Source organism: Ursus maritimus, unplaced genomic scaffold, assembly GCF_017311325.1.
Source record: "Ursus maritimus isolate PB19 unplaced genomic scaffold, ASM1731132v1 scaffold_13, whole genome shotgun sequence".
NCBI classification, from domain to species: domain Eukaryota; kingdom Metazoa; phylum Chordata; class Mammalia; order Carnivora; family Ursidae; genus Ursus; species Ursus maritimus.
Window position 1 is genome coordinate 70,040,409 of NW_024423675.1, and position 15,225 is coordinate 70,055,633.

General features: G+C 47.2%; 1 protein-coding gene across 1 annotated transcript in view; it reads left to right on the forward strand.

The window, feature by feature from the left end:
• ERMARD (ER membrane associated RNA degradation) overlaps positions 1 to 15,225 on the forward strand; it is a 27,226-nt gene that overhangs the window by 6,148 nt on the left and 5,853 nt on the right. Inside the window, exons 6-15 of the mRNA XM_008688541.2 lie at positions 8 to 14; positions 2,362 to 2,459; positions 2,896 to 3,032; positions 4,076 to 4,190; positions 4,792 to 4,894; positions 7,524 to 7,553; positions 9,015 to 9,083; positions 10,147 to 10,320; positions 13,047 to 13,130; positions 14,772 to 14,845. Of these exons, the coding sequence (XP_008686763.1) occupies positions 8 to 14; positions 2,362 to 2,459; positions 2,896 to 3,032; positions 4,076 to 4,190; positions 4,792 to 4,894; positions 7,524 to 7,553; positions 9,015 to 9,083; positions 10,147 to 10,320; positions 13,047 to 13,130; positions 14,772 to 14,845 (891 nt within the window). The remainder of the gene's footprint in view (positions 1 to 7; positions 15 to 2,361; positions 2,460 to 2,895; positions 3,033 to 4,075; positions 4,191 to 4,791; positions 4,895 to 7,523; positions 7,554 to 9,014; positions 9,084 to 10,146; positions 10,321 to 13,046; positions 13,131 to 14,771; positions 14,846 to 15,225) is intronic.

The window sequence follows — 15,225 nt, forward strand, 5'->3', positions numbered from 1 at the left end:
TTGGGCGGTCGGTGGTAAGCTTGTTCACCTGGACTTGGTAGAGTCGACGCAGCACAGCCGTCTGTGGTAGCGCTACTTCTGTTCCTCAGAAAGTGATGCTGCAGTGGGAAAAATGGATGACAGCTGTAATTCGAGCATACTCTCCCTACCCACCTCCCCTTTCAAAATTGCCACTTTTCCAGGCACAAGACACAAGTCTCTCTTACCCTGAGTCTTAGCGTGCTGTAATAGTCTCTGGTGGGATGGCCTTGGGGGGCCAGCCAGATGAACAATTTGAACTCTATTGCTTTCATTAATTATACATTAATAATTACCATAATTACATATTCTAGAATAAAATTTGAACCATTCAGGGAGTGGTATTAAAGTTTTATCGTAAAATATCCATTTTTTAAAATGTGGGAATTTATGCCCTTTTGAAACTGTTCAGGCTTCCTGTGAAAAAAAATTAGATGCCAATTTAAAAACATGCAGAACTGTCTACTTTGTCAAAATCTTCGACAGGCCACATGACCAAGGCTGTTTAAAACTAATGAGGGGCGCCTGGGTGGCGCAGTCGTTAAGCATCTGCCTTTGGCTCAGGGCGTGATCCCGGCGCTATGGGATCGAGCCCATCAGGCTCCTCCGCTGGAAGCCCGCTTCTTCCTCTCCCACTCCCCCTGCTTGTGTTCCCTCTCTCGCTGGCTGTCTCTATCTCTGTCATATAAATAGATAAAAAATCTTAAAAAAAAAAAAATAAAACTAACGAATAACCTTTAGGCAACCGAGTGAAGCAGGGTCAAGGTGCAGAAGAACACCAGGATAGTGTCCTGTGTAAAGCCGAGCCAGCTGAGCCAGGATGATGTTTAAAATACTGGTGTAATATGTTACCAGCTAGACTCACTATTTTTGGATAAGAAATCTGTTTTCAGTAAAGACCTCCCACTTTATAGTGGTCCCTTGTCAGCTTAAAGCTCACTTTGTTTAGTGGAGAATATGGAGTGAAGATCAAGTACAAAATACCTGTAGTTACACTGAAATCTGAAACAGATCCAGGTGTTTTGACCCGTTGTTTATTGTCTGCCTGGGTGCTGTTAGCCTCTTGCCGACCTGCAGCCACTCTCAGGCGCAGATCCTTCTACTAGTTCATTGGCTTGTGTATTTCTGATTGCCCAGGTGGTATGAACAATTAATTGAAGTTAGTAAATTAAATTAAAAATAAATATAGCTTTAAGAGTGTTGTTACGATTACTAGTATTAGGTATTACTATTCATGTGCTACAAATAGACAAGAGTTTCTGGAATTGCATGAAGAGACTGGTTGCCAAGGGTTCTGATGCTGAGTCGAAAACGCTCTTTGTAATTTCTGCTCTGGCTTGTCCTGCCCTTTGAGAGAAATTCAGAATTTCTGCATCTGTTCCCTCTCAGCAAGAGTCCTTCAGGCGTCTGAACACAGCGTTTGTCCTTCCCCGAGTCTTCTGGGGGCTCACTGTTCTCGTATGATTGCTTTTGAGTTCTTTTAGTCTCTGCATGTCTTCCATTTTTCCTGAATCTGTTCCGAAGTTTTGCGCTTCTAACCAAGAGCGAGCCCGTGGGAACGCACGAGTCTCACCATCTGAGAAGCGGGAACCCCATGACGGGAGTCTTTCTTTTTTTTTTTTTTTTTTTAAATTTTATTTATTTATTAGACAGAGATAGAGACAGCCAGCGGGAGAGGGAACACAAGCAGGGGGAGTGGGAGAGGAAGAAGCAGGCTTCTAGCGGAGGAGCCTGACGTGGGGCTCGATCCCATAACGCCGGGATCACGCCCTGAGCCGAAGGCAGACGCCTAACTGTTGTGCCACCCAGGAGCCCCGACGGGAGTCTTTCTAAGTGGAGGGATGGCAGCAGGTGAATGGTGAGCTTCCAGCCAGCAGAGAAGTAGGGGAGGCCTGGGCTAGGAGCATCAGTGGGCAGCCCCTCCTCACAGGGTCTGCCTTCTGTGCAGTTCCCGTCCCCTACTCTCTGTGTTGTTTTATCTAGGTAGTAGGCACGCTCGATGTCTCATAGCCTGGGACAGATCTCATTCCCCGTCGTAGCTCGTGGCCCCTGAGACCTAGCTTCCAGCTCTCCATGCTCGTATCCCTCATCTGCACAGTGGGATTAATAGTAGTGCCCTCATAGGTTGTTCTGAGGATCAGTTCACACGAAATGTGTTTGACATGTTAGACGCCCAGTAAATGTTGTTTGAATACTATTACTACTGATACTACTACTGTATGCCAGCCGGAGTGTTGGGTCTGTTCTAAAGAAGAAAGCAGACATTCTCCCACAATTCTATCAGTTTATTCCGTGATTCTGTGATTCTTTAACTGTTCAGTAATCTGTTCTTAACCTGATTAGATGGACGTGCTGAAAGTCTTCGTCGGATCTCCGTGTGGACTCAACCTGCGTAATGTCCTATGGCACGGGTTTGCCTCTCCTCACGAAATCCCCCCAAAGTATGTTGGTAGGAAGGTCATTTTCTCTCTTTGAGGTACTTCGGCGTTTGTTTGACCTTGAATTTTACATCAGGGAAAAGTGTGTTTTGAGAAAGATGAGAGTTCTGAGGCAGGAATTTGAAGATCAGACTGAGGTCGATGAACACCTGGTGTGGTGACAGGGTTGGGACCCCACTGACTTCCACCCCAGAGGCAGCCTGAGGCCGAGCCTTGCGGAGGTGACGAGGGGCACCACTCGCTGGGACGTGGGAGACCCTGAGACCTGCGCTCGCGAGCCTCCCAGCCCTCGCGTAGCTGAATTCCCACAGCCAGGGGGGGTTTCCTGCAGTCGAATGGTGGTGTGCTTTCTTAATTTTAATCTTGTTCTTTTCAACGTCAGTCTGTCTCTGTGTATGACGGTGCATTTTTCTAACAGATCCTGTGGTGTTTGCACTAGATACTGTTCAGCGATGATACTGTTGACTGCGGGATTGGGTCAGCTGCTGAAGAGTTACTTGCAACGAACTGAACGTGTGCTGGCACACCGGCCTTTCGTAGCTCTTACAGACCTCAAGGATTTGGCCGTTTTCCCTGGCAAGTGCTGTACTTCAGTTGCCCCTGAATGTGTCTTCGTGAAGATAGGGATAAAGTCAGGAGGTAGCATGGGGACATGAGCCGTTTCGATGGACTACTTACTCTCCAGAGGCAGGAAAAGATGAACTTTCCAAGGTGCTTAAACTTCGCTACATAAAACCTCACCTCCTCCCACCGCGCCCCCCAGGTTGTGCTGGGGAGTCTTTGAGAGTCGTGGCTGCGTGAATCCATTATTCGTGTTAGAAATGGTTCATGCTCCAAGTGTGTGTGCATACAGATGGCTTAGGACCATTTCGGAATGTACATTCCCCTCCTTTTAGCCCTCCTTTGTACACATGATTATGCCAAAAAGGCCACCAGTGTAGGTGGTCTCCTCCGTCGTCTTTTTAATTTTCGGTGCCAAAGCCGTTTACCAAATTAATGGGGGTGGGGGACACAAGACCTTGAAAGTGCAGTCAAACTGTGTGTTTGCTCTGACCCCATTCCTTTTCCACTGGGGCAGCAGAGCTGTGGGGGCTGTACCTCTGATGGAAATCATGGCAGGAATAGCCCAGGTCACCTTGGTCCCAGCAGTCTTAGCCTTTTCGTACCGCAGACCCTTCGGTGGTCCAGTGACTGCCAATGATACGTACTTTTTAAGACTTTAGGGCAGTTTTCAGTTTGGAACAAGATGGATAGGGAGGTGCCGAGATTCCCCGTACACCCCCGCCCCGACACATGCAACATCGCCCCGCAGAGCACATTCGTTACCAGGGATGAGCCTACATGGACACGTCATCATCAGGCAGAGTCCACAGTTTACCTCAGGGCTGAGTCTTGTTCCTCTGTCTTCTGAAAATGTATCTACTTTTGGTCAGCGTGATCAGCCCTGACGTCCTCTCCTCTCAGCTGTGGCCTGAGTCACTAAACAGGCGGTTGTGCGCGTGCGCGTGCCCTGGGGTTGCCGCAGTCACCTACGACCCGTGGGCATCCCGCCCTGCGTCTGCTTACATCCTTCTTTGGTTGACGAGCGTGGTTGTGCTTAAGGCTCTGTTATTTTGCAGAGGTCACTTCTGAGGTACTTTCGGTGTTAGAAGAAGTGATGAGGAAATCGTCTTTCATATCAAAGGTCATGTTGCCGTACTGGGAAGCTGCGTTAGTCGCGTTCAGGTCACACAGGTGAGTGAGGGGGCCCTCTCCAGGGGGGCCGAGCAGAAAGCACCTTCACAGCACTGACCAGAACATGCGTCAGCCGTTTGGCGGGGTCCATACCGATAATCGTGGTTTGGAATCAACTTCTCAGTGTCACTTGAGTTCTTACTGTGAGAGAACCGCGTGTCCCTGCAACAAGGAGGAGGTGAGTTAGACTCTGTTTCCTGGGGAGCAGAGCAGGTGCACGTGGACGTCGTGAGGCCCACGGCCTTGGCCTTCCTTCAGGTTCCATTGTGTGTAGGTTCATTCGTGCCTTGAGAACCCACCCAAATCCTGGAATACGAGTATTTCTTACAAGTGATGGGAGGAATCGGGCAGATCTTTGATAACATCTTATTCGGGAGCTTCTAAGCATGTTTTCTCTTATGTCAGAACAGTGGAAAGGAGATTGAAGCTCACGGGTCTCAGCAGACTGATTATGTGTTGTTTCTCACGTTAGCGGGTACTGTCACCCCTCCTTGCCTTAACGCACATTGATAATATCTGGAACAAAGTGCAGTTATTTGGGGTTGGTGCCAATGTTTACTTTTAAAGCTTGAGATTTACCCATTTTCCTTCAATTTTGCAGGTTTGCTGACTGTGCCGTGTTGTTACTGACACAGCTAGAGACGGGGCTTAGGAGAGTTTTTGCCACAGTTAACAGATGTCCGAAAAGACTTCTGACTGCTGAGGTATGTATGCTTTAGTGATTGATGGTGGTTGCCGCTGTATTGACAGCTCTCTCTGCCTAATTAAAAGTTTTTAATATCTCATTTTTGTTTACCAGTAAATGAATTTTTTGGCTAAGAATTTTCTTTGGAAGGCTTGATTGTCATTTTTTGTGGCTTCCTATTATAATGATTTAACGACATATTATTTGTGATTGTTTTTGATAGTTCTGTATTTCCAAGTATTTCAAACTCGTTGCAAAAGTAGAAACCATGTTACTGCTCTCTGTAGCTATTACTGTCAGTGCAGCATTGTAGCCCCAGGAGGTGGCCCTGCCCAAGGACACTCCTTGCTCTGGGCCAGGGAGGCTTGGGGAAGCCTTTGGGTGGCCATATACCCAACTACCTGCAGAGGCTACGGCGGGCAGAGGCAAGGGGGCAAGTGTGTCGGAGCGAACATCAGTGGCCAGTGTACCTGGAACTCTTGTTTCTTTCACTCAGTCAGCTTCCGCTTTCTGCCCCTTTTCAGAAGCATTCTTCAGAATTGTGTTCTCAACTCTGTGCTCCCTGGATCTACCTCCGGGAAATCTTACTCCCTCCCAGGTTTTAAGCCACCTTACTTGCAGGGGAGCAAGGATTGGAAAATACTTTGAACCTAATAAAAGCGAAAGCCCGACACGTGCTGAGTTGTTGATGTGGCCAGAGCAGTGCTGGGACAGCAGTTTGTAGGGTGAAAGGCAGGTGCTGTCCCAGGCAGTCGTCTCCTCTAGCTCAGCTCGTCCTCCTCTTGAGTTAGGCTTACTCTGTTTGCTGAACATTTACAGGAGTTTTCCCTACTACTTTATTTCTAAAAAGCTCACTTTTTCTCCCACAAATTTGTTCTGTGTGTTCCTTATTGTCCTCATCCGCTCACGCGCCCGGCCCCAGCCTCCAGCACCACCTGGTGCTGTGTCCCCTTCGTCCATTTGGTGTCCAGCCCCACCCGCCCATTCTCACCGCTGAGGCCTCACCCGCCTCCTCTCACATTATAATAATTATCACAGTGATAATGATTCTTACATCTTTCATGGTCTCATCTGCTCAAAACTTGAATGGCACCCCGGTACCTACAACGAGCTTCGCGTTTGCACGGGGCATGCCGGGACTGCGTATGGTCCAGCTTTCCTCCGGTCTGTCTCCTGCCGGATTCCTCCGGCATAACCGAGGCCCCTCGCCAGTCCCAGAACATGTCTTTCCTCAGGCTTTGCCCACGGTCGCTGCCTGACCACTTCAGGCCATGTGAGTGACCTCCCAGTGACCACTCCAGTTCGGCACCTTCTCTTCCTTGTGTACTGTCTGTTTTGTTGCCTCACGTGCATGTGTGTACAGGTTTCTGGTGCAGCCTCCTTAAGAGTGCAGTGCTCACGTTTGTGTCCCCCGATGCCCACGCCCAGTGCCCGTCCTGTCAGCTCAGTCCCGGGCAGTGCTAGGCAGCATTGCGGAGCACCCTCTTCCAGCAGAAAGAGCTAGAACCCCGGTTGTCACAGCTGTCACTCTAGTATGCTTGGGATTACTTCATGGTGGCTTAAACAGATTTGGCTGTTTACGTGTTATTTGACCACACAAGTAAATAGCATGACTGTTTTTATCAAAGACTATCTTAGATTGTAGGCCAGGCTCTTGTTCAGAATGACCCTGGCATCAACTTATTTATGAGTCAAGACACATGAGAAAATGGTTTCTACAGCTGTAAAGTGCTGTGCCCGTGCCGTTCCTGTTTACTGCATAAGGAAGATGAGGAAGACTGTGTGACTTTAGGAAGCTCACGTGTGAGGAGTAAGAAATAAGACATTGATACCAGTTCCTTAAGACAAGGTAGAAGTTCACGCGTGCAGTTCATGGCAATCGAGGAGAAGTTCAGTGTTTAGTAGGCAGTCGGATATTTAGAATAGAGCTCAGGAAGAGTTTTCAGGTCAGCAGGATAGGTTTGGGAGCTAAAGATACAGACTTTATAGGTATGTGCTATTATATAGGTATCATAATAAATGTTGAAGGAAGTTTCATAGTGTTAAGTTGAAGATATGTTAATAAGCATTAGTCAATGAGACACTTTGAGAGCTGGCTTCCACAGAATGCTGATTTCATCACAGTGTATGCAAAATCTTCCTGAATTCCCCAGAAGCCTTTCGAGATGGGCACTACCTGCGTGCCATTTTGCAGAGATACCTGTGTGGGGGGTGCCCAGGGTCTCGCTTCTGGGGAGAAGCCGGGCATAGATGTTGAGGCAGCCGGCTCTAGAGCCTGTTGTCTGCAGACGGGACTGATTGCACCAGGAAGCATGCAAAACACAGGCTGTTTGTGGGAGAACACGTCCAGTTGTGCTCACCTGCACGCAAATATGTGTGTGAGTCGGGCTGTGTGATGGGAGGAACGTGAGCTGAAGCGTGTGTGAGAGCAGAGTTTGAGCAGGGCCTGCCGGGCTCACCGTAGCTTGGTGTGATGTGCTGCGACGCCAGTGGCATTCTTCCCAAGGTGTCGCCAGGTTAAGATTTATTTTCAAAAGAAGGTTTCGTATTTGTGGCCGTGTACTAGAATTGTTTTTCTCCTTTGAGTAATGTCACTCTACTTATATTTTGTTTTAATTATTTCTTTTCTTTTATTTTCTTTTCTGAAGTCCACGGCTCTTTATACCACCTTCGATGAAGTAAGTAGACTTATGGAGTATCTGGAAACAAACAAAATGTTGTTTTTTACTACACAGGAAATGTTGATAGTCACACATGCAAAAAAACCACTTTATTATGTTAAGTATAGTTTTCAGGCTAATTTTGGGATCCAGTATGATTAACCTAGTTTCTGAAGTTACGGAAAGAGCAACATTGGAAAATGCCAGGAGATCCTAATATTATATGCTATAATTATGTGGAGGTTGCATTTTAAAGATTAACACTCGCTTGTCTTGCACGTGAAATACACATGCGCTGCAGTTTAACATGCACGCTGATGTATTTAATCTGTGAATTGGGTGTGTGATTCTGAAGCTGAAAATCTGGGCTAGTAAAAATTGCCATCGAAAATATCTTTAATCACTTTAGAGTACAGAGGCTTTCGTGTGTGTAATCCTGGATAATAATCCTTATAGAGCCTGAAGTGTGATTTCGCAGAGTTAGCAGACATGAGGAAACAAAGGGAGAGTCTCTGGAGAGATTTGGGTGTCGAGATTACTTTGCCTTTAAGATAACTCTTCGACTCCTTAGTGAATGAGTGGCGGGTGGAATCAAGCAATGTGCCTGTAGACTTTATTCCGTTAGGTGAGTAATTTGCTATAATGTAATACATAATATGTTTGATGCTATGACGGTTAAATTAGATAGTGCAGTCGTATCTTCATGGGATTAGGGTCTATAGGGTTATTCGGGTGGTTGCGTTCCAAACTGGTGTGTTAAGCAGTGGCATATAAGGTAACTCTGATGTATATTTCTATCCACACACACACACACACGGATACACACTCACACGTGTGAATATACATGAACCCATACATAGAAACAGGAACACACATACATGTAAGTACACAAATACAAATGCATCCATACATATATGTATACATACAACACAGAAACGTGCACACATATGTACAAAATCCATAGAAATGGACACACACATGTAAATCCACAGCAGCGTATGTGTGCACAAATACACATACGTGATATGCACCTGTACACGTGAATACACCTGTAAGTACACATCCACACACATGTATACACATAAACACACGAATACCAGATATACACATCATCACTCACACAGATGCGTGTAAGTACACATAAACACCCGTATACACACACAATTAGGAAGCTCTCTCTGTTCCCATACATTCCTAAGGTCATACTGGTTTAGAAAACAGGTGGCTGCCGTGTCTTGTCTTTATCCTCATTCATTGTTTTATCCTGCCCGCTTGGCCGGTGCGCAGCACACCGCTGGCTTCCGGGGTGGGCTCAGTGGCTCGTGGGTTGTGTGCAGCACCCAGTTGCTAAGACTGTCCTTACTTCCTGTGCTTCGGCTTCTGCAGTGTGTGAGAACCAAAGACGCCGGGTCCTTTGAAGGTTCTGTATGTACATGTGTGTGCACTAATTAATCACTGTATGTATTTTTGGTGTTTCAGATATTGGCAAAACACTTGAATGATGGTAAAATCAATCAGCTTCCTCTTTTCCTCGGAGAGCCTGCAATGGTAAAATACTAGGCCTTTTCTGATCTGATATTCTTCTGTTTATGGATGTGATTAGCACTTCTCCAAAATGAAGTAATCTTGGCTTGTGATATGCTCACAAAGAGCGCTTCTGAGCCGCCCTGCACTGTCTCAACGTCACGCACGCGGCAGAGTGCAGCTCGGGTTTAAATGTCCTTTTTCTGAGGCCTGCTGATAGAGCTGCCCTATTCCCAAATGGCATGTGAGTCTGTCATACGGAACGTGGTGCTGGAGGGAGCAGCAGTCACGGATAGCGATGTCGACCATTTTTTCCATTTCCTACTTACCTTTTTTTTTTTTTTTTTTTACTTTAGGAAGCTATTACAGTGGCTACTTTGGACTCTAAGTAGAATTTTTATATTTATTCCTTTTAACTGAGAGTTCCTAGCAGCCTAGATTCTAGTTCCTGCATGACGTTAGTGGGGTTCTGTGCACTCTCTGGCATCAGGAAGCTAGGATGAGTGAACTAGGGTATCTGGCCTCTGTCTCCCTCCCGGATCTCTGGGACAGCTCTGTCCACTTGCCTGGCTCAGCAGTTCTCTTTCTGCTGCAGCCTGTGCCGTGAGGAAGGAAGCAGGAGAGAGTGATCTGAGAGAGGGCACTTAGAGGCTGCAGGACAGGGAGAAGCTGTGTTCAGGCAGGAGGAAAGTTAGCTTCCAGACATGGACACCTTAGCCTGTTCCTTCAGGGGGGATGTGAGTAAGACCTGGTGAGTTTTATGAAAGCACTGGCTCTGTCCACTTCCTTGTCAGTCCTGCCCAAGCAGCATGGCGGGTGCAGTGAGAGAGACCGGGGCTTCCCAGGGAGGGTCCTGCCCCAAGCAGCAGCAGAGTGTGTGGGGGGTGCAGTTAGAGACAGTTCCCAGGGAGAACCCAGCATGGTCCCTCAGCTGTATGACCTTGATTAAGTCTGTCTTTTTGAAGCTCGGTTTCCTCGTCTCTGTGAGCACACACTGCTGCTCCGTAGATAGGTCACGCGTGGCCCGTTCTTTCTTCCCTCGGTTGAGAAAACTAACAAAATATTTTCTCTGTTTTTATTCTGAAAGGAGTTTCTTTGGGATTTCCTGAACCATCAGGAGGGCCCCCGTATAAGAGACCGTTTAAGCCACGGGGAAATCAACTTACCTGAATTCCCAAAAGAAGTAGCAAACCAGTTGCTTGCATTTTCCATCGTACTTATACTGAGATTCGTTGCCGGAGATCTGTCGGCAGCCTGTGAGGTAACATATAGGGAAGAGAACCATTAGATTCACTGTCACTCAGCTGTGACAGAATGCAGTTTATTTTCAAATGTAATTAACCCTTAATCACCTTTTCTTTAAGTTTATCTGAGTTCCAGTATGGCTCCATCCGAGCACATAATCGTGACTTGATTTGGTTACGTGCATGTATTTGCTGCAGCAGGTAAACCGATACTGTGTGACCAACCCAAACAGCCAGTATAAAACAGGATTAACTTAACATATTAGGAAACTTTACAAATGATGATTAAATTGGTCGGGTGGAATATTTGCATTGATCGATCAACTAATTCTTTTATTATTTTATAACAAATAATTTGGGTTATTGATATTTTCATCTTTTTTTCAAGTTAAACATGTCACAGTTACTGTAAAGATTGTGTAGAGGTTCACACAAAACAGAAAACGTGATAGGAAAAGTGACAGCACTCAGGGGCGCCTTCTCGGGTGAGCACGGTTCCCAGGTGGGCGTCTGCTCCCGCGTCTTCCCACGAGCGCATGGTGTAGCTAGAGGAAGAGACCTCTTTGTGGCTAGCATTTGTGCCACCTGGTTTTTATCAGCGGCTTGACGTTTTTATCCGTGTATCCTCGCTTATGTAAGCTGTTCCTCATGGATGGGTGAGTTCTGACGTGTGGAACACTCCCAGTTACAGTGTCTGAAGTACACAGTCCTTGTTCACTTGGGCACGTGTGTAAGTGAATTTGTTCAAGTACAGTTCTGAAGCAAAACATTCCAGGAAGACCATGTTTTTATCTCTGTGTTTTGTGTTACTTTGCTGTCTTTTTTTTTTTTTTTTAAAAGATTTTATGTATTTATTCGACAGAGATAGAGACAGTCAGCAAGAGAGGGAACACAAGCAGGGGGAGTGGGAGAGGAAGAAGCAGGCTCCCAGTGGAGGAGCCTGAGGTGGGGCTCGATCCCAGAACGCAGGGATCATGATCTGAGCCGAAGGCAGACGCTTAATGACTGAGCCACCCAGGCGCCCCAACTTTGGTGTCTTTTATTGTTTGTTGGAAGTCCGTGATTCTTTTGTGTACGATTAATGTCTTTTGCTCCATTTTATGCATTTTTATGGTTTATTAGCCGTACTTGCCACTCCAGTGTGCATTTTGCTTCTTATTTTTCTTGAAGTTTTGAGGTCTTTACGTTTTGGCTTATACATTTGGAATTATTCTTAAAAGACCCTTTGCTTTCCAAAATTAGAAACATATACATGCATTTCCCTGGTACCTTTGTAGGTTTTTTTTTTCCATTTGCATCTTTTGATCCAGTTGGAATTTATTTAGAGAATCTAGGTTTACTTGTTTTTGTTTTTTTTGTGGGTTTTTTTTTTTTTTTGTCAAAGGGCTTGCACGTTGGCCCGAGAGCATTGGGAAGACAGACATCTCGGTAGTGTGTGCAGTGGACTTGGTGTGCTCACCTTTGTGACACAGTTCAATGTCTGTAAGGTTACTTTCCCATCTCTCTTCTGTTTCAGAATTTCCGTCTCCTCCCTGTTAGGATTGCAGGCAAACGTGTACAGTTACAGTAAACATAAAGTCCAAGGCTAACCAAGTAACAAACAGGAATGGGCTCTTGATGGATTAATTTAGGGATAATTGATGGTTTTTATAACAGTGAAAATTATTCCCGAACATGGTGTCTCCATGTCCTCAGCCTCCCCTCCCTGAGCCTCCCTGTGAGTCGCAGCGCCATCCAGAGGCCAGAATCCTCCTCTCTTTGCTTGTCCACGTCCTGTGTTCCATCCTCCACCGTAGACTTGGTCCCCAGCACTCCAGTGCCGTGTGCTGGGCCGAGCTGCCCCAGCCTTCACCTGCGCTCCCTGCAATGGCCCTTTGTTCTCTTGTCAGCATAGCCGCCAGAGGGGTCCTCCATAGGCCCTCCCTCCTCCTTCCCTCCACCCTCCATCCTCCCAGGTCTCGGGTCTCAGAGGAGAAGCCGTGTGCTCTGCCGAAACACAGGGCCTCTTGTGGCTTCATCACTAATCTTCACACGTGTGACTTGTGGCTGCCCCACGCAGAGGTTGGCCCGCCTGCCTTGTGCACAGAACCTCTCTGCTATGCGGTAGGACTTGGGTCTTAGAGCGAATGAAAGGTTTGCACCTGGATATATAGCGATTCGCTTTGTGCTATTGAGAATTCTGGGGAGTTACTGCTTCTGTGTGGGAAAGCAACTGATTTGATTATTGGTATATTAAGTTAGCTTTCAACTCACTGACTTTTCTTTTTGTTTCTGATAGTTTTAGTTAGCCAGCATGGATTTTCTAGTCACACAGTTACATCAGCTGTAAATAATGTTATTCTACCCTTTTGTCCAGTATTTACGTGTTTAACAACATGACTCATTTTTGGTTGTACTGATTTTTAATGTTTAAATTCCTGTTCTATTTTTTTTGGAGACGTTCTTATATTTTCTAGTTGTTTGGAGTCTTTCTTCTTTCTTATGTATTTCTTGTGTCACTGATTGTGGACAAAGAGCGGATGTGCCCTTTGTTATGTATCATTGTTAATTGGCTTCATTTAAAAAATCTTTGTTGGTTATGATTTGACCACTGTCTCAGACCTGTTTCAGTGAAGAGTCTTGCTCTCTTACAGCTGAAGGAAAATGGTGACATGGGAGCTGTTGCATGACTCACACTCAGCCAGAGAAAACTGGGGGCCTGTCCACACATCGCAGTAACCCTTGTCTGTTTTTTCTGAACCAGGAAAAAGCAGCGATAAAATCATTGGTTGGTCTTGCAGAGGGCTACCGTGCTCACTTCCACCCAGTTTCTCAGCTTAAAAAACAGGTGAGCCTCACACGGGCCATCGGGACGGGCGTGCACGGCTCCTGCCCATGGGTCCAGGCAGCCTGGCAAGCCAGACCTCAGGGGCGACTGGAGGCTGCCGCTCAGGAGCGTGGCCTTGGCCGTGCAGCTCCGTCCCTCTGAGCCTCATGTCCCACATCCAGCAGAGGCAGTAATGGCGGTGTTTGTTGTTTCTGGTGATTTTAGTACTTGAGGTGTGGTGGCTGGGTCAGCAGGTTGTTGCCTTAGCTCGGGACTGCTACCCCATGTGCCAGTGGTGAAGAGTGGCAATGTTCCTTTTACCACGTGAGGCCACAGCTTGTCCCCTTGTGAATTAAATCATGTAAACCACAGACATTTGAGCGTCTCTGCCAGGAAGTCCCCGTGTGGAAATGAGCTTGGGTACTTCACTCTCCACGTAGCAGGATATGAATGAGCTAGGGGTACGGACGGGGTTGTCTTCAAGAGTAGAGCAGTTGTGACAGTTGCTAATGCAGACGTTCCTCGGTGAGCTTGCCTCTAAACGGAAGCTGTAGAATCCACACGTGAGGGTTCAGGGAGAGATGTGTAGCGGCAGCTGGAAGAAACTGCCGAGACGACAGAGTCTCATTGATGACGTCTTAAGAGAAATAGTGTCAGAAGGGGCTGTCAGCAGTGGACATGCAGAGAGTTCTAGAGGTGTTTTGCTGTCCTGGTGCTACGTGAGGGAAGAATTCAACCCGAATACCTGTGTCCCACGGGTTCTAGTTCAGCAGTGAGGCATGAGGCTGCAAGGGAAGACACCAGAGCATGCCTGCAGCACCCTGACCTGCAGTCAGGAGGGAGGAAGGGAAGGGACGAAGAAGGGGGAGCGTCCCGGAAGGAAGAGAAGCTTCAGGAAGGCAGGCTTTGCCCATAGACCTCCGTGGCCGAATCTCCAGCCTCACGAGCCCTGCTGCTCGTTGGCTGCTGCTTCCACAGCCCTGGCTGAGGCCCCTTCATGCCCCACAGTGGGTGTTTCCGACGTCACCCTCCCCGGCAGCCTCTTATTCCTGCTGCCTACGATGTATTCATTTTTCATTTAGCGGTCTTGCAACCCATTCTTTTTAAGGTCATTGCTCTGCTTACTACTGCTGCATGAATTACATTTAGTGGTGTCAGCGTTCGATTTGCTTACACTTCCATGAGTCAGAAATTTGGCATGGGCTTTCCCTGGTTTGGTGTTCCATCTGAGAAGATGAGAAGTTGGTGCAGGGCCTCCTGGAGAACTAGGGAGAGGTTCTGACCTGGCTTCCAGAGTCACACATCCTCACTTCCACTGTGTTGTCTGGGTGAAGACCACTCACCAGAGTACGTCCAGGTTCGGGAGGGGATGCAGACCTCAGCTCTCAACAGCAGGGGCGTCAAGAGTTTGCTAATATGTTTTACAACTACTCCGCATAGTAACTACTTCCTAATCTCCTGCTAATTTCACTGGCCTTCTCTTATCTGATTATATTGAATAACTGAGACCCAGCACCTGGTCTTAAAATGTTGTAAGATCGGTAAGAATTTTAGCAATATATATCTCCTAGAAAGTGATCGCTACGTTCGTAATAGTTACAAACGTATTTTCCAGACTGTTACTGTAAAATCTTTAGAAGCAGTAGGACATTTTCCTCTCAGGTGCTGAGCTGTGAGAAGAGCATCAGGGTTTGGCCCCTCCTGCCTTTGCCTGAAGAGGCTGAGGAGGCAGCCAGGTGAGTTCTATCCTGGGGTCACGCAGACCTCACAGTCCCCAGTGGACGCCAGCCTCCACGTGAGGTCTTGGCCACGCCATGAGAAGACCAAGTGTGGGGGGCGTGCTGGGCCTCGGTGGGTGGGGCAGGCCCCTCGGTGGAGGCGCAGGGGGAACAGTCTCCCTGCTGAGGGCCCAGCGGTGGTGGGACATTTGGGGAGACCAGACACAGGAACGAGGGGCAGTCTTTGTGGGGAGGAGGATGGTGTCCGCTCGAAATATTTAGTGGGTGATTAGACACAGGATCTAAAGGTCAGGAGAGAAGTGGGGACAGAGAGTTTGGAATCGGGATATAGCAGATGCACGTCATGGGAATAACACTTAGATGGTTTGTTGCTTATC